This window comes from Leptodactylus fuscus, chromosome 5 (assembly GCF_031893055.1).
Source record: "Leptodactylus fuscus isolate aLepFus1 chromosome 5, aLepFus1.hap2, whole genome shotgun sequence".
In the NCBI taxonomy this organism is placed as follows: domain Eukaryota; kingdom Metazoa; phylum Chordata; class Amphibia; order Anura; family Leptodactylidae; genus Leptodactylus; species Leptodactylus fuscus.
The window spans coordinates 181,940,554-181,965,532 of record NC_134269.1 but is presented as its reverse complement, the minus strand read 5'-3'; the positions used below and the strand labels follow the sequence as shown (position 1 = coordinate 181,965,532).

The 24,979-nt window shown below is 40.3% G+C and overlaps 1 protein-coding gene across 1 annotated transcript; it reads right to left on the bottom strand.

Annotated features, from left to right (window-relative positions):
• Nucleotides 1-11,235: 11,235 nt before the first annotated feature.
• On the bottom strand, nucleotides 11,236-22,960 carry LOC142203774 (heterogeneous nuclear ribonucleoprotein H2-like). Its single transcript, XM_075274795.1, has 12 exons — nucleotides 22,886-22,960; nucleotides 22,418-22,611; nucleotides 22,176-22,331; nucleotides 21,057-21,200; nucleotides 19,388-19,526; nucleotides 18,742-18,914; nucleotides 18,566-18,637; nucleotides 18,359-18,465; nucleotides 17,320-17,455; nucleotides 17,134-17,217; nucleotides 13,146-13,244; nucleotides 11,236-11,766 (listed from the first exon to the last, which is right to left on the bottom strand). The coding sequence occupies exons 2-12, from the start codon at nucleotides 22,503-22,505 to the stop codon at nucleotides 11,648-11,650; spliced, it is 1,317 nt and encodes a 438-aa protein (XP_075130896.1). The 5' UTR covers nucleotides 22,506-22,611; nucleotides 22,886-22,960; the 3' UTR covers nucleotides 11,236-11,647.
• Between the last annotated feature and the right edge of the window lie 2,019 nt (nucleotides 22,961-24,979).

Here is a 24,979-nt window from a genome sequence, read left to right as displayed (position 1 = left end):
CCAGCGCTGATTGGTCGAGTTCCGTACTCTGGCCAATCAGCGCTGGCCAATGCATTCCTATGGGGAAAAGTTAGCTTGCGAAAATCGCAAGCTGACAGGGATTTCCATGAAATAAAGTGACTTTTATGCCCCCAGACATGCTTCCCCTGCTGTCCCAGTGTCATTCCAGGGTGTTGGTATCATTTCCTGGGGTGTCATAGTGGACTTGGTGACCCTCCAGACACGGATTTGGGTTTCCCCCTTAACGAGTATATGTTCCCCATAGACTATAATGGGGTTCAAAACCCGTTCGAACACTCGAACAGTGAGCGGCTGTTCGAATCGAATTTCGAACCTCGAACATTTTAGTGTTCGCTCATCTCTAGTGAAATCTGCTGTCAAAATCCGCCTCATGCCCCCGTGTGAACTAGCCCTTACTAGATCATGAGCAAATGTGACCACTTGCTATGACTACATGGCAACTTTGGCAGTGCCACTGTATGATTACCTCACGCAAGTTAACAGAGCTGAAAAAACATCCTGTCATATCCCAACTTTTTGCGACTAGTTGAACACACACACGGTTTCCAATGCAACTCCACTCACATTAGTGAAGGAGTCACAGGACAACATGGCGATCTTTAGTTGTGTGACTAGCATTGCAGCCAAAGTCACCGTGTAGGACTACTTTTGCTGGTCTGGGACATTCAGGCTTGTTTTAATAATACAGAGGTGCAATTGTTTCTGTCCATAATCTGAGAAGAGTTACATTAACCACTTCAGTACCGGGCCAATTTGTGGTCCAGGACCAGACACATTTTTGGTTTATTTTGTATGTGCAGTTTAGAGGGTTGTAACATTTTTCTCATACGTCTCATTCAACTAATTTCTGCATCTTTTTTCGGGAACACATAGGGCTTTATTTTTATGTTGTTTTTATTTTCGATTATGTTTTAATTTTTTTTTTATATACGGGAAATTATAAACAAAATGGGAGGGAAATTGAGTCTGGTTTTCACTTTTCTTTTTTTATTTAATAACACACAGTGCCACTGAAGAACTTTATAAAATAGCTTTTCCTCTTCATTACGGTAATTTTTATTTTATATGGTGTCGTCGGGGGTGAGGCTATAATCTTTAATAACAGCATTTTATTGGCGCATTATTTTACTTATTAGTTTACTTATTTAAATTATTTTAAATTTTTTTTAAACTTTATTAATTTTTTTATATTTTTTTTTTCAGATGTGTCCCCATAAGGTCATAAGAGACCTTTGGGACATCTGATTACTTTTTTTTTTTTTTTTTTTTGTATTAGAGGCTGATTTCTCCTGTAACTGGGGCTGGTACATTTAGCCCCAGTTGCAGGAGGAATACAGCCTCCTGCACCTTGTATACACAGTATACAGAGCTGATCTGGGTCCTGTAGGACCCTGCAGCTCTTGCAAGATACTGAGCCCGGCGGATCACATGACCACCGGGTCAGAGGGCGGCCCCATCACGGCGGCGCGCATATCTGTGTATACAGCGCTCATTGAGCACTGTATACACAGCGATCGAGAAGGCAAGGAAGGAAATAAACCTTCCCTGTCTTCTGAAGTTACAGCCGGCTCCCAGCTTCAGCAATTGCACGATCTCGTGCAATAGCTGTGTTCTGACGTACCAGCACGTCCTGTCAGAACAAGGCAACCACTTCCCGGACGTATATAGTCTATGGGCGGCCCGGAAGTGGTTAAAATAAAAAATATATTAAACTTTTTTCAAAACTGACGTGTCACTTTAGATGGCAATAACTGTGAGACACTTTAACTTACACAAGTGATTTTGAGACTGTTTTTTTCATAACACATACTTCATGTTAGTGGTAAATACTAATCAATATTTTTGTATTTATTTATAAAAAAAAACAACTAGGAAATTTGATGGAAATTTGGAAAAAATTTAAATTTTCAAAATGTGAATTTGCTTTTCAGGCAGATACCACCCAAATACATGAATAAATATTATCTACCATGTCTGCTTTATATTGGCATCATCTTTTGATTGTGTTTTAATTTATTTTGGAAATTATAAGGATTACAAGTGTAACAGTGATTTTCCAGATTTACAAGAAAATTCCCCAAACCAATCTTTTTGGGACCACTTCAGTTCTGAAAGGAATTATAAAGGCCTGTATAATAGAAACACCCCCATAAATCACCCCATTTTCAAAACTGCACCCCTCAAATTATTCAAAACAACATTTGAGATGTTTGTTAACCCTTTAAGCATTTCATAAGAATAAAAATAATATGGAGGTGAAATTTAGACATTTAATTTTTTTCACTAATACATTCATTTAGACCTAAAATTAACACATTCACAAAGGGTTAAAGGAGAAAATGCATCTGACAGTTTATTATGCAATTTCTTCCAAGCACAGAAATACCCCACATGTGGGTGTAAACTGATTTTTGGGCACAGGGCAGCGCATGGAAGGGAAGGAGCGACACTGGGTGTTTGAACAGCAGATTTAGCTGGAATACAATTTTCAGGCACCATGTCTCATTTGCAGTGCCCTTAGAGTACCAAAACAATGGTAACACCCCCCCCCCCCCAAAGTGACCCTATTTTAGAATCTACACCCCTCACAGAATTCATCAAGGGGTATAGTGAGCATTTTGACCCTACGGCTGTTTCACAGATTTTACTAACATTGGGATGTGTAAATGAAAAATGCCTTAAATGTCCCTTTATCCTCAAAGTTTTCATTTTCACAAGGGGTTAAAGGAGAAAAAGCCCCCCACAGATTGTTACCCAATTTCTCCTGAACACGGAAATACCCCATATGTGGCCATAATCTGCTGTATGGGGACATGGCGGGGCTTGGAATGGAAGGAGCGCTATTTGGCTTTTAGAGGGTGGATTTTGCTGAAATATTTTTCAGGTGCCATGTCGCATTTGCAGAGCTCCTAGAGTACAAATACAATGGAAACTGACTAAAAGTGACCATTTTGGAGACTACACCACTCATAGAATTTATCTAGGGGTAGAGTGAGAATTTTGACCTCATAGATTATTATTATTATTTTTATTTTGGTGGGTCCCCAGGTGGCACGGGTAGGCATTGGCTTTTACCATATATTCTCACTTGTATTCTATTTGCTTGGTTGTTCACATTGTTGCATTTTATTACTTTTCACATGTGTTTCTAAATCATTACTTCACCATGTGTATTATTTTGTATTTATTAGTCACATGTTAAACACTTCATGTTGTTTTTTCATTGAGTGTAGCACTTTACCTTGCATGATTACATTGTATAATTTGGCCTCACTATTATATAGTGCCTCCCACCACCTGGATATGTGTCTTTTCTCTGGGTTACATTGATCCTCCCTTTTGTATTACAATTTTATTATATATTATTACATACAGCTGTGCTGTTTTTACTTCTTCAATAAAATTATTTAATGTTTAAGTGATCCTGTCTTGTACAGACATCGTTTTTCTTCTTCTTCTTCTTCTTCTTCTTCTTCTTCTCATAGATTTTATTAACATTGGGACGTAAAAATTTAAAATTATTTTTTTTTCCAATAAATAGTGCATTTAGCGACATATTGTAAATTTTTGCAAGTAGTTAAAGGGGCTCTATCAGCAAAATCATGCTGATAGAGCCCCACATATGCGTGCATAGCCTTTAAAAAGGCTATTCAGGCACTGTAAAAGTTAAATTAAACTACCCCGCCGTTTTAAAATAATAACTTAAAAAAGAATGTTCTCTACTTACTGAAGGTGCACGCTGGGCGGGCATTCAGGGTGTGTCTTCATCTTCTTCCCCGCCTCTTCTTCCTCTGACGTCTTCGAGTCCCGTCTTCCTCCAGCGCTTGCTCACGGACACTGACAAAAAAAAAAATAGCCCGGGCGCATGCGCAGTAGCACGCGGCTTCTACTACGGCTACTGCACATGCGCCCGGGCTATTTTTTTTTATCAGTGTCCGCGAGCAAGCGCCGGAGGAGGACGGGACCCGAAGACGTCAGAGGAAGAAGAGGCGGGGAAGAAGATGAAGACGCACCCTGAATGCCCGCTCAGCGTGCACCTTCAGTAAGTAGATCACATTCTTTTTTAAGTTATTATTTTAAAACGGCGGGGTAGTTTAATTTAACTTTTACAGTGCCTGAATAGCCTTTTTAAAGGCTATGCACGCATATGTGGGGCTCTATCAGCATGATTTTGCTGATAGAGCCCCTTTAAAGAATTAAAGACACACCACCGTTTGTTACACAATTTCTCCTGAACACGGCAATACCCCATATGTGGTTATAATCTGCTGTATGGGGACATGGTGGGGTTGGAATGGAAGGAGCGCCATTTGGCTTTTGGAGGGCAGATGTGACTGGAATAGTTTTCTGGTGCCATGTCGCATTTCCTGAGGCCCTAAAGTATCAATACAATGGAAACCCCTCAAAAGTGACCCCATTTTAGAAATTACACCCATCAAGGAATGTATCAAGGGGTATTATAATTTTGAGACTAAAAATGCTTTCCAAAAATTAACGTACAAAATGAAAATTGAAGTCTTGAAAGAAATATACCATTTCGGTGCCCAATACGTGGCACCCACTTTGTGTTGTCAGAGACCGGCACTCCTAAAACTATTAAAGTGGGCCATCTTGAGGGGCAAAAAATTATATATGTGGGTGTAAACTGCTGCTTGGGCACACAGCAGGGATGAGAAGGGAAGGAGCACTGCGCTTTTTAACTTTTGGGGAACAGATTTAGAGGGACATTCTGGGGGCCAAGTTGCTTTTGGAGAGCCCTGGAGATGACTGTAAACTGGAATTCCCCAAGAAGTGACCCCATTTTGTAGGGGCAAGTTTAGGGTCTCTGCAAAAATGTCATGGCATCCAAAAACCAAACCGTCTAAGTCTCTGCTCCAAAAACCCAATAACCCTTCTGTGTCTGGCTGTGCCCTAATATCAGTTTATACCCACATATGACATTACGTACGTTATCCAGGGTACACCAGTGTCATACATGGGGCATAAACTGCAGTTTGGGGGGCCACACGGTGGCTCAGTGGTTAGGACTGTAGCCTTGCAGCACTGCAGTCCTGATGTTCAAATCCTGCCATGGGCAAAAAAAAAAAAACATCTGCAAGGAGTTTGTATGTTCTCCCCGTGTTTGCATGAATTTCCATCCCATATTCCAAAAAATGTAGAGAAAAAAATGTACATTGTGAGCTCTGTGTGGGGCTCACAATCTACATTTGAAAAAAAAAAAAAAACAACCTACAGTTTGGGCGCACAGCAGGGCGCAGAAGGGAAGGAGAGCTATGTGGCTTTTGGAGAACAGATTCAGATGTTTGGTATATGATATTGTATCTGTTTGTAGAGCCTGTAAGGTACTAGAAAAGTGGATTCCCCAAAGGAGTGACCCCATTTTGAAAACTGCACCCCTCAAAGAATTTCTCAGGGGGTGTAGTGAGTATTAGTATCCCAGACGTGACTGCACAGCGGATGGCGAAGAGGGAATACGGAAGCTGTGCGGAGGACATTGCAGACACCAAATTGCCTACTATGTCCCAGTAGCTCCTATGATTGGGGGTGTCACCCTGAGGGTCACTTCTGGTACATTTTCCCTCATAAGCTCTAAATCTGGGGTGTCCCCTGATATACGCTCGCACAGCTTATATATTCCCTTCCTGCCGCACCTAGTTGCACTCTAAGGGTGCATTCACACTACGGAACGCCAGCGTGTATCACAGCCGTACACGCCGGCGTTACAGCAGGGCTGCCGGACACGCCGGCGTTACAGCAGGGCTGCCGGACACTTCCCATTCATTTCTATGGGAGCCAGCATGCGAGCGCTCCCCATAGAAATGAATGGACTGCTTTTTTCCATTCATTTCTATGGGGAGCGCTCGCATGCCGGCTCCCATAGAAATGAATGCGAAGTGTCCGGCAGCCCTGCTGTAACGCCGGCGTGTACGGCTGTGATACACGCTGGCGTTCCGTAGTGTGAATGCACCCTAATAATTTGGCGATCTTTGCGGGTTTTTGTCCTCATATTGCTAGATACAAACAAAAAAAAAAAACTACACTTTGGGCGCACAGCAGGGCGCAGAAGGGAAGGAGAGCTATGTGGCTTTTGGAGTACAGATTCAGATGTTTGGTATATGATCAAATAAAATTTTCTTTATTTTTTTGGTGATGTGGCGATATAAAAGCTTGTTGTTTGCGGGATGAGATGCATTTTGTAATGATACCATTTTTGGGTGCCTACAACTTACTGAATACATTTTATTAACTCTTTTTTAGCTGGATTTAAAAAATAAATAAATCCTGGCATTGCATTTTACCTTTTTAATTTTTCGCCATGCAGTGTACAGTATAGGTAACATGTTCCCTTTATTCTGCGGGTCGGTACGATTACGGCGATACCTCGTTTATATTATTTTTTTATGCAATACTAATTCTGCAGAGGAAAAACACATTTGGGGACAAATCAATGTTTTTTGCATCGCCATTTTCTGAGAAGCATAACATTTTTATTTTTCGGTTGACAGTGTTGGTTGAGGGCTTATTTTTTGCGGGTCAACCTTTGCTTTTTATTGGTACTGTTGTGGGATATGTGTGACTTTTTGATCACTTTTTCTAGCACATTTTGTAAGGTGAGATGGTGAAAAATCATTACTACTAGCCGGTTTTTCACTTTTTTTTTACGCCATTCACAGTGTACATTAATTGGCCCGATTGTCAAGCATGATCGGATCCAAAGGGTTAAATTGTTTGGTCAGACGAGATCGGGGCGGGTGTTAGGTGTTACTAACACCTAGCACCCTGTTCCGATCTCCGCCAACTGGGTTAGAGTAAATTTACCCCAAAAGGAAGATCATGCAAAGCTCAGAGAAACTACAACAATAAAAGCGCTACAGACAAAAACTCCACTGGCCTCAGTTAACATGTTGAAGGGGTTGCCCAGGAAATTGGAATGGACTTAACTGGTCCAGAAATCAGATGAAGATTGATTCAGGGGCTCTGGCTATGAATTGAGGGGTTGCAGTGACCCAGTAATAAAAAAACCCAAAAAAACCCCAAAACAACAGATCTTAAAAGGGGTTGTCTGGGGAGTATTTATTCACTTACCTGGTCCAGCAAAATGTTTTTGATGGGCCTAGAGGGATCTGGCTACATTTTCCCATGTCATGTGATCAGAGGCAACTAATTAATTACTTACTTGATCAGGAGAGGAGTAAACGGAGTAGAACAATGCTACTGATCACATGATCCAGGGGATCATGGCATCGTCTGAACCCACAAGTCCTTATGGTCTGGATGCTTAGCGTTCAAGTAGCCCTGTTTTAAACAACATCTGTGCCTGAATTAAAAATAAAAACCTTCATGCTTATCCAGTGGCTGTACTCTACACATCTGTGCAGTTCTTCAGTGAAGCTGGAAGTGTACACTTCAGATTCAGTGCACATGCTCAATGAAAATGGGATGCATAAACATGGCTTCACTGAATAAGTTTGAAGGTCCTGAGCTAAGAGAAAGGTCCAATGAGACTCTTCTCAAAGCAAAGGTTTGTTTTTAAATTTAGCTGTAGACAATGTTGCAACAGGTTTATTAGGAGAATTAAACTCCCGGCCAGATAGACTCAATTTAAGACATCTGTGCATAAGCAAATCAAAACAAGCCTCAATAAACTGAAGCACCGTTTTAACAATGAGTAGGTCAAAAGTCCTCCAGGACACAAGAGACTGGTAAAGGTCATACAGAAAACCATTACCTCAAATTACTGCCGCTGAAGTGTTTCTACAAGCTATTGATACAATTTACTTATGTTTTTCACACATTATTTTGACATTTTGGGTTCCATTTTGTTAACTGCAATTTAATTGAATCTAAGATTGCATTTACCTTTAAGATAACCATAAAATGTCCTTATATGTAAAACTTATAGACTTCAAAAGGGGTGTATTTTATTTTCCTCTTGACAACTTAAGAGTAGAGATGAGTGAACACGATTCGAAACAGCCGTTTCGAATAGCACATAGGAATGAATGGAAGCTGCTGCAGACCTGCACACAGACTTTGCCGGAGGTCAGCCGCTTAACCCCCTGCGTACTGGCTGCTTCCATTCATTTACATTGGAGTGTGCTATTCGAAACGGCTGTTTCGAATAGTGTTCGCTCATCTCTACTTTAGGAGGCGTTCACACTACTGTTGGTGTCTGACAGCAGAGTCCGTGGCTACTGTCTGTTCAAGATTTTAGCAAAGGACAGTAGCTGTGTCCGTTACAATTTCCTTTCATTTCAATGAGATCTTATCTGTTGTTCTTTAGTGTCCATTTGTGTCAGTTTTTTCAAGCGCACAAAAAAAAGAAAAAAAAAAAATCCTACTTGCAGGACTTTTCTGTCAGTTTGAAAAAACGGACAGCAAGTGTCTTTTTTTTTTTTTTAACATTGAGGTCTATGGGCAATGGACAGCCATCCATTACTGTCCATGTGTGTCAGTTATGATAGGTGTCCATTTTTTCTTTTTTAACGGACAGCTTCTCTGCGGACACTAACGGCAGTGTGAACCCCATCTTATAAACAAGAATCTGGTCGATAAAACTCAGTCACAAGGAAATAAATCTAACTTCTGAAGTCACCTACCGCCTTCTCTGATGTATAGGTGCAGACACTCCTGTAGTGTCAGCTAGGGGTTTACCTCTTCACCATACTCCTTTTGGACTCAGACTGCCTGGTAGTTTGTGAACTTTATATGCTCCCCTGCTTCTTTCCTGCGATTATGTGGACAGAAGAGGAAAGCAGGACAGTAGGAAATTGTTCCTACACAAGACAGTTTGCAGTGGTAGAACTAGATGGCAGGGCTGGCAACATTCTTTAGTGTAGTGCCCTGCACAGGTGCACACTCTACAAACCAGTCCTATCCATAGGTACCACATATTACCATTATTACACTACTTTAACATTGGTCCAGTCAATGGAGGAAGCTTCATAACTTTTTTTCAATGAAAGTCAATGCCTCCCACTGAGTATTCCTAGTGAATTTTAGAATGTCCTCTCCAGTCTGGCAATTAAATTCCTTACACCGCCAACTCCACTTGTGCCGATGTTACATTTAACTTTTGCTACTAAAGTACAGTAGCCCTCAGTTTGTGAAGTACAATGGCTATTTCCAATAGTAGGCGATTGCAGCAGAAATGTAGATCTACAAGAAGTTTTTTTTTTCTTATGGTTTCATTTTATAGCATTTACTTTACAAAAAAAAGTGGAAGTGCACATAATTTCATAGGACATGGGGAATGTTTCATATATTTGAAGTTTTCCAGGCAAAAAGCTTTTTTCAACATAGATCTGTTAGTAGAGATAATAGTTGAATAGGTGCACCCAAAAACCTTTAGCAGTGTTTTGAGGGAGTTCTGGGTTTCCTGTTAACTCCTGGCATCATCTACATTTGTTTACAAGGTTATCTTCCTGTTCTGTTTTCCTTCAACTACTATAATACATTGGGCCACTCAGATGACTCATCCCTGTTTTCCTAGCTAACCTGCCCTCTACTAGCCCTTCCTAACTAAAGCAACTCCTCATCAGTTTATCCGGGACAACCTCTTTCATTTTCAGTCCCCCTACAGACTGCTGCCCATCGAACACAAAATACTGTTGTATTGCAGTATAAAAACTTTGCCTATAAAAGACTGTTAGGCCGGGGCCCCACGGACTGTAAACGCCGCAATTTGCTCACAGCGGAGACTCTGCAGGAAAAATCGCAGTGTTGTACCGTGCAGGCAAAGTGGATGGGATTCATGCGAATCCCATCCCCACTTTGTGGAAAAAAGAGCAGCGCAGACACATATAATTGACATGCTGCGATTTCTAAAGCAGTTGCGGCTTTGCAAACCGCAGCATATCAATTATATCTATGGAAACGCCGGCGGCTTTCCCTTAGATATAATGTTAAGAGAAAGTTTGCAGAGGAAAACACTGAACTTTCTTGTAAAAGCGCTGCGGAAAGAACCGCAATACAATCACGCAGCGGTTCTTCCCGCAGCGCTTTAGTGCTGCGGATATGGGGCTTAGCCTACTATGAAGACACCTGGGGCCTTTCAATAGGCCCATGTGATACTGAGCTTTTGATGTCTAGGGTAATTACAACCATGACATTTAATGGCTTGGCACCTACCATGGATAGAGAGGGCTCAACTCCAGAGACTTCTCCACACTCACCAAACCTTATGTTATTCTGTATAAGGGGTGCAATGAACTATGGGGTTTTAGACAGTGGTTTTCACTGTCAATTTGTATCTGTGTAGCACCAGTTTCATGAATCCCTCAGATGTGAGTCCTATGAAGAGACCCAGGAAAATAGGAAAAAAATTTTTTTACATCATTCACTTGATAAAAAGATGTGCAAAGTCTACAGGGCTGCGTGACCTTAGGTAGCATGCCTTTAATGGCAAAGTATTCTGTAGTCAAAGTAGCTAAACTTGCAAACAACTTGATTTTCTGGCACCATTTGTGAGAAATATACCTTACTACAAATTTTTGCTGTTTACTCTGAAAAAAAATCTGCACTGAAATCTTTCTCTGTTTGATACTGAACAGAAATATGGTCATTGCTTATAACTTGAGAACAGGTGGATAGATTCAGGTATAGTGCAGAATAGTGCCTTGAGATTAGATTCTCAGCTTTTCTGGCACCAAGATTCTAACTTTTAAAATAAATTAAAAAAAAAAAAAAAAATTTATATTATATATATATATATATATATATATATATATATTTATATATTTTTTTTTAACAGATATCAATTTGAAAAAGTCAAGTTTAGAATATTTATATGTAGCTGCTCTCCATCCCAACTGTTTTCAACTAGAGATGTGTGGAAAGAAAAGGAAAACCAACACTCTTGAAAGAATCTTTCTTCATGGCACACCAGGATCACCGTCCTATATTGTAACAAGCCAAAGATAAAAGATTGAAGTGACCCTCCCCATGCCCTCAAAGGCACATTACCTTGCCCACCAGTTCAATTACAAGCAGTGGACAGATTTCAGCGACCAATGATCAGGGACACCTTGGCTTTCACACAAAATTTGTTTAAGTATACTGCAGTATTTATTCATGACAAATGCTGCCAGAAAACTAAGTTTAGCAACTTTTGGTTAAGCTTTAAAGAAGTACGCCCAAAAATAAATCAATTTAAGTTTTTGATTTTGTTCACACTTTTGTATTGTACAAGTTGATAAACAGAAAAAAAACAAATATAGTTTCCAAATTTATTGGTCAAGATAGTTCGAGGTCTATACATAAGCTAGTTTTGGGAAAAAGGTGGGGGCAATAACCCCTTCAGATCGCACATGGAGGAAAAAAAAAATTAAAAAAAAAAAAAGATGATTTTGCATTAAAGAAAAGATCAGGCACAATTCCCTTAAGTACTGTGAAAGCAAATACATTACAAATATAAAAACACAGCTAATGAAACTCCTACAGAAAAAGCTGTAATGTTTTTAGTTACAATATTTAACAGCATCTTTGACAGACTCAATACTGAAATATTAAGTTAATAAAATTGTCTCACGGTAAGCGAAGCACAAAAAAAAAAATAAAAAAAAAATCCCCCCCCCCCCCCAAAAAAAAACAAAACCAACCCTCTACAACAGAGCCAATGAAACACTTATATTCCCCAAGCAGCACTCATGTTCATGCTGCTTGACATCCCAGCAATTCCATTCACTCCTAGTGAGCCTCGTGTCCCACTGCTGTAGTAACTGTTGTTTAATCCACTTTGATTTCCTAAGGAAAAAAAAAAGGCATAATTTGATCAAAATCATTTGTAGAATGTGAACAGTTTAAAGCACAAATACCGTTTCACTTTTGTTATTAATTCTCCTGAGCAATGTGGAGCTGTTGCCAGGGAAAATTTCTGTACTGAATGGTATTTCCTAAGTGTAGGAGATTAAGCAGTTGCCACTTTAAATACAGTGGAACAAATGGCTTTTCAGTTTCATATACCATCAAGAGCAAGAGCAGTTGTAACTATAACAAAACATATTTACCGTATATACTCGAGTATAAGCCGACCCGAATATAAACCAAGGCCCCTAATTTTACCGCAAAAAACTGGGAAAACTTATTGACTCAAGTATAAGCCGAGGGTGGGGAATGCAGCAGCTACTGGAAAATTTCAAAGATTAAAATGGTCGGAGTTTTTGGGCACAGTAGTTGCCGGGTGCTGGGAAAGGGGTGTTTTGGTTGTCTGAATATCCCTTCCCTGAGGTTGACGGATTTTTTCCCCCACTTGGAATTCAGCCTGGCTAAATATAGGGCATATGCAGTGCTCCTATTAACCCCTTCCCAACAGAACAGGAGCACTGCAGATACCCTATATTCAGTAGACCGGGCACTTAAAGACACAGGGATATCTAATGTGTATATGTTTCACAGTAATTTTCTATGTATTCTAGGGAAAGGAGTGATTTAGAACATTTTATTAAAGTTTTTTTTCCCCCCACTATTTTATGGGAAATTCTATACACTACTATTGCATTATTAATTACTATTACATTACATAGACCCCCCAATTTTTTTTTTCTTTTTGCTTGAGGGGGGCTTTTTCAGCACAAAACCTGTGCTGAAAAACTTTGTTTATACTAGAGTATATACGGTATATTCTGACAATTTAGCTCTTCAAATACTTCCATATACAGGGCTGAAACAGCATCTTTTGTGAAGCGAGATGTACTTTTTAGTTATACCATTTGGAGGAATGTTTTGACCGCATATTAAATTTTTTCTGAGGGCAAAATACCCCCCCCCCATTAGTTTGGCTTTTTTTGCAACTTAAGCAATGAACTATTTTAAAGTGGCCACCATATTCAAAGACCTGAAATCTATCGTAATATTACACCAGATGTCAGGAAAAGGTTAGTAGCAAGATTTGAGTCTTTTGAGAAATGTCACGCACCATGTTAAATTTGCACATAGTTTAGTGGCCAGCCTCCAGGGGGCATGCAGATGAGAACTCTAAGATCTATATTTGAAAGTTTCCTCAACTCCACTACATCTACTATTGGGTTAGCATCCAATGCAAAGTGAAGCCTAGAGCTGAATACATTGGCTTTTTCTAATGCTCTTGTTTTCCAATTAGTACAGTAATAAGAAAACTAAATTACCGTAACCACTTAAACTGGCTTGACTTCCATATCCAGCTCCATAACTGCCACTCATTGCCTGTGACCCAGGACTGCCATAATTTGTCTGTGTACCCGCTGCTAAAAAGGAGAAAAGAGAAAAACTCAGCATAAAAGAGGAAAACACCATAAAGTCATTTTAACAGACAATTGCTGAGAGCTCTATTAGGGTGCCTTCACACGGAGTAACGCTTCGCATATTTTGCTACATTTTACACGTGTAAAATGTAGTAAGCCATTGAGTTCAATGTTTTTTTTCGTATAACGCGTGTCATTTTGCGCGAGCAAAAAGATGCGCGTTAAACTTTTTTTAAAAAGCCATTGAACTCAATGACCAACTACATTTTACACGTGTAAAATGAACAAAAAGCAATTATCACCCAACACAATTCAGTTTCACTCAACATGTTGACTTCTGGCAGGGACTGTTTGCACAATGTGGTTGTACGTCTGTGCTCGCGATTGCGCAATGTATTGCACAACCTTCAATATCGCCTCCATACGGTACAATCTTTTGTACAATCCAAAATATTGTACAATAATATTGACCGTCTAGGGGCTGCCGTCAAAATATTGTGCAACCCATATTGCACAATAATATTGAACCTCTATGAGCCACTTAAAGTTGGTAACAAGTCCCCTTCAAGATATTTTCAGTAATCACAACACAATAACAAAATCACACAACATTTTACACATATTTAAAGAGGACGCTGAAATCATCACATCGAACTGTCAGCTTTGACAGTTTGCACCCGGGTAGAAGAGATATCTGTACCGTTTCAGCATTAATATCCCTTCACAGTCCGGAGGATATAATACCACGAGTGCCAGAGGATGTGAAAGTTTTTTGTTTTGTTTAAAAAAAAAACAAAAAAACGACAAGTAATTCCACTGCTGCTGTCCATCTTGGGGATACGGACAGCAGCAGTAGACAAAAGTGTCAGGTAAAGATTTTTTTTTTTTTTTTAAATTACATCTCTCTGGCCTCCTCCACGGTTTTGTCGAAATCCTGGACAACCCTTCTAAAAGGGGATTAACCCACAATGTTGTGTTAAATTAAAAAAAAAATTCAAAAATTTTGTATTTAATCCCTGCTGTTTAACGGCAAGGTACACATTAGTACACTGTGCCTCCTGAATTGATCTGGCACAAGGTTTTTATGCCAGTACCAGCAGAATACATTATACTTCCAGTCATGTTCCTTGCAGAGAGCAGGTCTGCAGCTGCTTCCACTCGGCAGGGAGACCACTGCTGTTTAGTAAGTCTATACAGAAAGCAGCATCCCAACATCATAAACTGTTGTGAAGTGTGATTATTGCTGTGTTATGACTGTTGTGAAGACAGTTTATTCTCCAACTCATTGCTGGTTCAGCAAGCTGAATAAAGTTGTGCATTAAGCAAAAAATTTATTCACCATCTCAGATTACAGTATCACATATTGTAGGCTTAAATATAGCAGCACAAATACTAAACATGATATTACAGTGGTTTAAACACTGACACTCAACAGACTTAGGGTTCATTTGCACCAGTGATGGACACCGGCGTCCAAAAACAAAACACACACGGACTTTCCTCCAACAGTTTCAGTTTAAAAGCGACAAGCACCTTTACAGTAAGTGGGATCTGTTGGGCTCTGTATGAATAGTGTTTCACCAGTCTGACACACCCAAACAGAGCACCCTCCTGGCATCACGAGAAAAGTTAATGGTATCTTATGAATTTAAAAGCGGTTGTCCGAAAAAAACAAAAAAAAAACCAAAAAACTAGCTAGCTCCCTTTTCCGCGGTGCTTCCCAATGAGGTCTGGTTTTCTCTGTCCAGTATTGACATGTGGTGGAAGAACTAGCCACATGTGACCACAGAGGCCAACTACTTAACTTCTTGACCAAGCTCGATTTTTCAAAACTGACATGTGTCACTTTATGTGGTAATAACTTTGGAATGCTTTAACTTACCAAAGTGATTTTGAGACTGTTTTTTCGTAACACATTATACTTCATATTAGTAGTAAATTTTGGTTGATATGTTTTGTGTTTAATTATGAAAAAATAGGAAATTTGGTGGAAATTTTTAAAAATATGCATTTTATAAAGTTTGAAATGATGAGCATACAGATAGACCGACAAAATTATATCAAATCTAATGTACCAGATCTCTGCTTTATATCGGCATCAAACTTTAGTCACCCTTTTATTTTTTATTGACATGACAAGGTTTACAAGTGAAAACAATATTCAATGTTTTCAAGAAATTTCTAAAACCCATTTTTTAAAGGGACTAATCCAGTTATGAAGGGGTTTTGAAAGACCCTTGTATTAAAACCCTCCATAAATCACCCCATTTTCAAAACTGCACCCCTTAAATAAGCCAAAACAACATATACCAAGTATTTTAACCCCATAAGTGCTTAACAGGAATTAAGACAAAAGGAAGGTGAAATTTTCAAATTTGATTTTATTTTACTAATATTTTTGTTTAGCCCTAGAATTTGCACAGTCACAAGGGGATAAAGGAGAAAACGCATCCCACAATTTGTTATGCAAGTTCTCCGGACTACCATAGTACCCCAATTGTGGGTGTAAACTAATATATGGATGCACTGCGAGACGCAGAAGGGAAGGCGCCCCAAGGAGCTTTTTAGAGTGACCCTGTTTTGAAAACTGCACCTCTCAAAGAATTTATCAAGTGATGTAGTGAGCATTAGTAACCCAGAAGTGAATATATAAGCTGTGTGGAGTAAATTGGGTACACCAAATCCCATTCTATTTTCCCACTAGCTCCTATGACTCGGACGGGGAAGAGGGGCATTCTGGGGGATTAGCGCTTGTGTATTATCTCTCATAAGCTCTAAATATGGGGTGTCCCCTGAAAACACTCGCACAGCTTATACATTTCCTTCTAGTCGCAGACACTTATGTCCTAATGATTTGGCGACTTTTAGGGTTTTGTCTTCACATTGTACAAGCTAGATTTTTATTTTTAGGTAATATGGCAATATGAGGGCTTGGTGTTTGCGGTATTAGATGTGCTTTTCAATGCCACCATTTTGGGGTTCCTGTAACTTGACTACGTTTTATTAACTCTTTCTGGGTGGGATGTAAAAGGAAAGATCAATTCTGGCATTGCTTTTTAGCACTTATTTTTTTTCCCGTGCAGCGTACAGCATAAGTAACATGTTACCTTTATTCTGTGGGTTAGTACGGTTACGGCTATACCTCATTTATATTATTTTTTTTATTTCTAATTTTAAACTTAAACTTTTTTATAACTTGTTTTCCTGTCCCCATGGGGGATTGAAGCAGTGATCTGCTGTTTGAGCGCCGGCATCTCAGGGGGACCCGGTTCCGACCGCAGGTGTTACAGGGCATTGTCAGCCGTATTTTACGGCTGATACTTGCAGGGCATGGTGCGCACACAGGTTCTGTGTCCGCACCATGCAGCCGCCGTAGTACTACGGTGGTTTGCAGGAAGTCCTTCCCGGCAGCACCGTACTATTACGGTGGATGTCGGGAAGGGGTTAAAATTGTAACCAAAGTGAATGGCTTCCTATTCCCATCAATTAAATCCCACTAAACTAAAATAAGGGTTTTTAGTCTTTTAAAATCCTACTCTGCCCATGTTGCAATTTAAACACATACATATAGAAGTGTATCCTCTTCGGTACCATACAAAATGCTCAGCCTCCACTATCCAAAGTGTGCAAGTTTGCCACCAATTTTACATCTGCATCTGTAAGCCAAAACCAGGAATGGAAAACAGTCAGGATTCTGTTGCCCATATTTTGGAACCACTTCTTGTTTTGACTTACAAATAGTGATGCATCACTGTGGAGGATGCCAGGATGCAGTTAAAAATTGTGATATTTGGTGAAATGACTGCATAAATTAGTTTCATTTGGTGAAATATTTTTACCAAAGCATGACAAAGTTAAACCTTAAAGCACACAACTATGACTTAACACATACCAAGTCCTCCCATCATTTGACTGCCATATGCACTACTAGATCCCCCAGCTGTTGAATTAAGGAATAACTCCACATATCGGTGTTCTGTAAAGAATAAAAAAAATTATTGTTTACTCTTCAAACTTTTTTAAGACAATATTTATAATATGTTCAACTTTATCCCAGATATTTAGACACGTTACTTACGCATATTTGCTTTGTCTTTGGACATTGCAGCGACAGCATCTTCATGAGTTGCAAATTCAACATCAGCTTCTCCAGTTACTCTGCCATCTGCTCCAATTTCAATGTGAACTCGGACTGGATTCAATGGAGAGAAGAACTACAGAAAAGAAAAACCTTCGAGTTGCAGAACAGTATAGATTGGGCAGACAACAATAAGTTGCTCTGTGAAGACTAGAGATGAGTGGGTACTATTTGAAACGGCAGTTTCGAATAGCATGCAACCATAGCAATAAATGGCTGCGTCCATGCATTCCTATGGGTGCGTGCTATTCAAAACTGCCGTTTCCAATAGTACTCGCTCATCTCTAGCGAGGACCCCAAGTGTTGGATCCTCTAATCACAATGAAAGACCTATCCCAAGGAGAGGTCATCAATATTTAAGTTCCAGAAAGCCCATTTATCCACTTCATGACAAAGCCATTTCTCCAGATCCAAGACTGAACACAAATTTTCAGGTTTTCCTTCTTGATACGTTGAGAGTTTGACAGCTGTATTCCCCCCATTCAGGTTACCGGTAATCAAATAAATGTTTTCATCTTTTTGGTGATACATAAGCCTTTATTTTTAGTTGCATTTTTTTCCCCTATTAGAATTTTTTTTTTTTTTCAAACAAGATTTTACTTTTTTTTTTAAGAGCAAAAATTTTGGCATTGTGGAATACTTTTTTTTCCCCGAATTTCTATTAGAATTTGGCCTAATACATTAGCTAAAGTTACAGGAGGACACCGCCTGCTAGCACTTACTGCAAAACTGATATGAACCATCAACTCATGCAGTCACAGCAGATGACATAAGAGGACCTGACATATGCTGACCTGAGAGGATTGTGGCATTTTCTATAGTTGTAAACATGGAGTTCATTGAATAATGTATGTAAACAAATTAAATAATGAAACTTGCTGAATTTGTCTGACATATTATTAAAAGCTGTTCCATGTCTCAACCGAAAAAAAAATTTTTTAAATCCAAGAAAACTTTTTTTTTTTTTTACCATACTTACTGTATATATGTCAGTTTCTGTTGCTCTGTAAGGGAGACCTCTCATATGCACACAGTGACCTGTTGTGCTCTGAAAACTAGATCCATCTGCATACCTATGGTCCGAAACTATTCAGGGGGAAGTAAAACACACATGCACCAATTAGAAAAAAATGAGAAGACAGCGATGAAGGGTTAAATAAAACCACAAACGAAAAAAAATAAATACCTCTTCCAAATCTCTGGTCAGCACCAAATGCATATTCATTGTATCCGTTATATTCCTCATAACCACTGTAGCCTATATTGAAAAAAAAAAAAAAAGTCACATTAGACATACTCGTTGTGGGTTAGCTACCAGTGGTTGAGCAAAATCCAGAATAACAAAAGAATTTAGAAACTTACCTCCTCCATATCCACCACGCCTCATCCGATCAAAACCTCTTCCCAAGTTGTTATAACCTCTTCCCACACCTGGTCTGTCATAGGGTCCTGGGCGCTGCATACCAAAGAGCTTTCTGGGAGGATCATAGTGAGTACGAACCTCTGCTCTACTACTCTTAAAAATTTCAATATACCTAAAGAATTGGGAAGTAAAGCAGAGAACAAGTAGTGAATACTTACTCGAAAGCTATAAATGTCAATCTATATGGTGACAATTAAATCTATGTATTTAAATAGAAAATGTGACACTTACTGTAATCTTAACATTCGACCATAAACATTGTGTGATCTCAGTATGATGCATGATTCATTACAATATAATTAAGAAAAACTATTTTAAAGTAGACAGTCTGCATCATAGTCACAGGTACAAGTAAACCCATTGTGACAAATAGCATTTTATACCATATACCGTACATATATAAAACAATCACATTTTCTTATGGCAGTACTAATCTAATTCCATGTTAACTGTTTAAGGCAGCATAAATTCACTTTAGAACTTTAACTTATAAACCTTATCACTTTACATTAGCTAAAATAATTATTCGGTCAAAATTATAAATCTATACCATAAGAAAAGTGACATCCAACCATCCATCCCCACCTGTGCCCTATTCTCTCCTTGTGTTTCTTTAGAGCCTTTTCAGCTATTTCCTGTGAAGCAAACTGCACGAAGGCCTCCCCCGTACTCCTCCCCTGGAAGTCCACCGGCAATGTTATCCCATTTGGCACGATTTCCAACCCTTCAACCCAAGGACAAATAACCCCAGTGGGGGGTTAACATTTTATAGACTTATATAGATCGATATATATATGTTAAAAAAAAATAAAAAAAAAATAAAAGATACAAGCCCACAAAGACATTTTAGCACATAAGGGCAGCAGCAAACATTTCCATGGGAAAATTTTAAAATACCAGTTACTAATAAAAGCAGCATTTAGTGACATTCAACACTATAATCAAGCTTTGTTTTCCTTAAAAGAAATGCAATTAACTTTCTCAGCTGTATTGAATTCTGAGACGGCTTTCACTTTTTTTTTAATGAAAAGAAGTCAAGTTGGTCTTTTTAGTAAGCAAACATTGTGTGTGGTTTGTTATTGCTTAAAAGACTAGTATTTCAGACTTTGTACATGTGTCTGTTGTACTTTCCAGACTGAATACTGTCCAGGTAAAAGAACTCAGAGTCAGTCATCTGCGACGCTGAGACACTGCCCCAAAGAACTACTTGCAGAGCCAGCTGTGAAAACTAAATGGTATGGCCCAATAGGGCCATAAGTCCAAAGGTAAACCAGAGGCTCATAAGATTGTAGATCACTGACGTTGTGAGACCAGATACCTGAATAGCGTTTCTTCAGGGAAATACATGCAACGTGTCTTTTGACGGCTGAATACATGTGCCTGAATCTGTCTATCAATGCTCAAAAAAACAGGTTCTCTATTAAATTGAATGATTCTCCTTGGAAAATCCAAAAATACATGAAACAAAAATTACTCTAAACATGAAATCAAAGAATTAAAATAGCTAGTTAAAAAGCAATTGCAAGAACAAAAACCCACACAAAATATGATCACTGTTACTTCACTTGAGCCTAATATATTCCCCAAATCCTAATAACATCTTTAAGAGGGGCTGTGCCAAGTGTTTCAGATCACTGGGGACTGAAAGTTCCCCTGAATGCTGTGCTAGAAGGCAACAGCTCTGTATAAGCAAATGAAACACTGAAGTACACCAGGGATTCATTCACACACAGCAGGAGAACTTTCAGCCCCAGTGGTTACACTCCAGCAATTTAACACATTGTTTACTGTGACACAACCCCTTCAAAGGTGTTTCCACACACAATTTCTTGAAAAATTTTTATTTATTTTTTTTAAACCATAGTCATAAGTAAATTCAGCAGGAAGAAGTGCAAGTTTTTACTTTATCTAACACTCTACAGAAATTCACTTCTGGCAAGAACTTTAAAAAAAATAAATAAATTATTTTACTAGGGTCTTAATTAGGATTTTGATTGAACTAAAAGCAGTACTTAAGTACAAAATTTTCATGGGCATTTGAAACTGCTTTGGTTACTCAATATCTGCAGTTAAACAAAACTGTTGTGGTGCTACCAATTTGCTCAATAACACTATTACCCTACAACAGCCACTTTAACAACAAAAAAGTGCCAAAAAGATTTAGATTTCCTTTGAGGCACAACTAAACTCTCGTTTAACATAAGTATACTATATTTCTATTTTTATTTTTTAATATTAAAAATGTGACTTGTACCTGAAAAAAACTGAACGATTTCCTCCTTGCTGCATCCAAATGGTAGGCCTCTTAAGCGAACAAAGCCATCATTTGCAGTGTCAGGGCTGTTTGGACCGGTGTGCTTTAAAACCCAGTCCATTTCAACACTGTTTGACTTGAAAACTGTAAGAGAAGAGTAAAGAAGGAAAGAAAAAAAAAAAAATAAAGTGTGCATGGTTGAAACTGAAGTTTTTTTCCCCCTAAATGTAGATTGTGAGCCCCATATAGAGCTCACAATGTACATTTTTTCCCTATCAGTATGTCTTTTTTGGAATATGGGATTCACGCAAACACGGGGAGAACATACAAACTCCTTGCAGATGTTTTTTTTTCCCTTGAACACCAGGACTCCAGCGCTTCAAGGCTGCAGTGCTAACCACTGAGCCACCGTGTGGCCCCTGAAACTGAAGTTTTACACCTCCTACGCATGGATTTAAGTGACGCTGTACTTTCTGGACGTGTTACAATCTCAGGTCTAATGACCTGAACTTACAACATCATAGCGATTTGACCTACAGTCCAGAAAATCCAGGCATATTAACTGTCTGTAGGAGGCCTTAAATATCCTCCTGATGTGACTCATAAAACCTCTCACCATCATGAAATTTAAACCAACTTGGGAGACACATTATCCTTATCAAAAATTACATCTCTTAAACTACGGTAGATCAGAAGCGTCAAATGCAACCCTTGTAAGTGGATTACCAGTTTGCTTGCACCCACTCCTATGGGGCACTGAACAAGCAAGCGCACTGTTTTCACAAAGCGGCCTAAGGCCACACGTTGCAGAAATGCAGTATTTTTGTAGCAGATTTTGCTGTTTTGTTTTTTTTTGAGTTTTTTAGTTTAATATAACATTTACGGTGCCTGAATAGCCTTTTTAAAGGCTATTCACGCATATGTGGGGCTCTATCAGCATGATTTTGCTGATAGATCCCCTTTAATAAAGTCAAATCAAAACCACCCACTTTTCCATATATAAAAAAAAATCAGCTACCATCAAATCTGAAATTGGGGTGGACTAAAACCAAGCAATCATACAATACCATAGACTGAAATGTAAAAGAAGTGCACAGACAGCAGGTAATGGCCAGTTACCTTCCACGTATCTATGTCCCATGGTCTCTCGGTCTTTCTTCAAACCGAGATTAAGATCCTCCTCGCTCTCAAACTCCACAAAGGCCTCTCCGCTCGGCCTCCCCTCTCTGGTGTAGATGAAGTGGACGCCGCAGGTGCCATTTAAGATTTTGGAGTCTGAACGGAAGAACAGAGTCTCGGTCAGTAAACACACTAGCCACCGGTCAAAACGCATTTACTAATGCCGCAGCCATTACACTCACCGGCGAAAAAGTTTTCGATCTCCTCCGCTGAGCAGGACCATGGAAGTCCGCGGATCTTCACCACGTAGCCTTCGCCGCCTTCCGACATTTTCTCACTCGCAGATACGGACAGGGGAAGGCCTGAGTGTAGCAACACGTGACTGGCTCTTTCGTCACAAAGACAAAATGGCGGCGGCGCACTTCAAAGACCAAATCTGCAACACAACGTGCATAACATAACTGTAAGAAGAGCACCGAAATCGTGATAAAAGTGGCGATTGCCGCTATAATAGTATTACTAGATATTACAGAGAACCAAACCAGGTATCCCATATAGCTTACCACAAAATACAGGCACTCACTACGTCACATAAGCGAATAACTACCCAGACAAATCGCGACCCAAAGAAGCAGAGCAACTGTGTTCGGAATCTACTTAATAGCCGATGATTCAAGCCAGCTCGCCCCTCGTGTAGAACCGAGTCTTACCTTGAACACAGCAGTCTGTTCTCTGACTGGAAATGGACCCGGGTACAGCGTCAGTAAGCCTGCCCACTAAGCGCATGCGCAGTACAACAGCCCTGCCTTCAGGTTTTGTTCGGGCGGGGGCAGGGAAATGAAATGGTGTTTCCCGCTGTTACGTAATAGTTGCCGCAATCTTTCTATGTACAAGTTCACCTCTGTATGGAGCGGTTTGAAAAATCTTTTTAGACGCTCAGAGAAATATTTTCACACAGTGAATGAACAGACAAATGTGCGAGGTTGTGCGCTTCCAAAATAATAGTGCCACACAGAGCCATCTTTACAGCCCTAGACTTAGAGAATGCATTTCATGCCCTGAGAAATTGGAATTTGCAATCGCTCCGTTAGGATTTTCCATAGAATATTTGCAAAACAGTACAAAAAAAATATTTATGGGGCGGAAGTGTAACAAAACCACAATAACACCTTTGTTGTGTAGCTTTGTAGAGTGTTCACTGCATTGAAAATAAATTGTGAGGGTTGGTGCAATTATAGCTGTATTAAAGGGATTCTACCATTAAAAAACTTTTTTTTCTAGATAACACGTCGGAATAGCCTTTAGAAAGGCTATTCGTCTCTTACCTTTAGATGGGATCTCCACCGCGCCGTTCCTTAGAAATACCGGTTTTTACCGGTATGTAAATTAGCTCTCTGGCAGCGATGGGGGCAGGTCCCAGCCCTGAAAATGCGATGGGGGCGTCCCCACCGCTGCCCGAGAACAGGATCCTGCGCCGCCTCTATCTTCTGCTGGATCCTGATGCTTCCCTTCTTTCTTAAAGAGGACCTTTCACCATATCCGGGCACAGGCAGTGTTATATACTGCCAGAAAGCTGACAGTGCGCTGAGTTCAGCGCACTGTCGGCTTTCCCGATCCGTGCCCGGTGTAAAGCGCTATCGGTCCCGGTACCGTAGCGCTTTACAGTCAGAAGGGCGTTTCTGACCATTAGCCAGAGACGTCCTTCTGCCTCGCGGCGCCAATCGCGCTGTGCGGTGGAGCGGGGAGGAACGCCCCCTTCCTCCCTGTTAATGCTCGTCTACAGACAAGCTGTGTGAGCAGAGGGAGGGGGCGTTCCTCCCCGCTCCACAGCACAGCGCGATTGGCGCCGCGAGGCAGAAGGACGTCTCTGGCTAATGGTCAGAAACGCCCTTCTGACCATAGAAGAGCTACAGTACCGGGCCGTAAGCTCTTCACACCGGGCACAGATCGGGAAAGCTGACAGTGCGCTGAACTCAGCGCACTGTCAGCTTTCTGGCAGTATATAACACTGCCTGTGCCCGGATATGGTGAAAGGTCCTCTTTAAGCGACGTCATCTCTGTCGGCTGACACTAGTAGAGCCGACTGCGCATGTGCGCAATTGTGGCCTAGGCACTATGCCCGCGCATGCGCAGTTGGCTCTACTAGTGTCCCACTGGCAGGAGCCAACTGCTCAGGCGTCCAACGTGACGCCGAAAAAAGACGAAGAAGGAAGGGGAGGATCCAGCAGAAGATAGAGGCGGCGCAGGGTCCTGTTCTCGGGCAGCGGTGGGGATGCCCCATCGCATTTTCAGCGCTGGGGCCCGCCCCCATCGCTGCCAGAGAACTGATTTACATACCGATAAAAACCGATATTACTAAGGAACGGCGCGGCGGAGACCACGTCTAAAGGTAAGAGACGAATAGCCTTTCTAAAGGCTTTTCCGACGTGTTATCTAGAAAAAAAAAGTTTTTTAATGGTAGAATCCCTTTAAAGTTAGGCCTGGTTCACATTTGTGTTCGGTATTCTATTTGGGGAGTCTGCTTGGGACTCTTTCCCCTGAATGGAATACCAAACGCATTGACAAGTGGTTAGGAATGAAAGCACATGGATCCCATAGACTATATTGGTGTCCACACAGAACATGCAGAGAGAGAAGTAGTTCATGAAGCACTTTCCTCTCCATATGACTTGTGCAAAGTGGCGTAACTACCGCCATAGCAGCAGAGGCAGCTGCCACAGGGCCCGGGACATTAGGGGCCCGGTGACAGCCGCTACCGCTGCTATCATTATACTCGGGGGTCTTTTCGGACCCCCAGAGTATAA

Bases quoted from the DNA above. Each gene is read 5' to 3' on its own strand.
- LOC142203774 (XM_075274795.1), bottom strand. From the start codon at position 22,505: ATGTCGGAAGGCGGCGAAGGCTACGTGGTGAAGATCCGCGGACTTCCA. The intron at 18,915-19,387 runs GTGGGGATGGAT...CCAATTCTTTAG, and splicing joins AAGGAGAGAATAGGGCACAG to GTATATTGAAATTTTTAAGA. The intron at 11,767-13,145 runs GTAATTTAGTTT...TTTTTTCCTTAG, and splicing joins AGCCAGTTTAAGTGGTTACG to GAAATCAAAGTGGATTAAAC.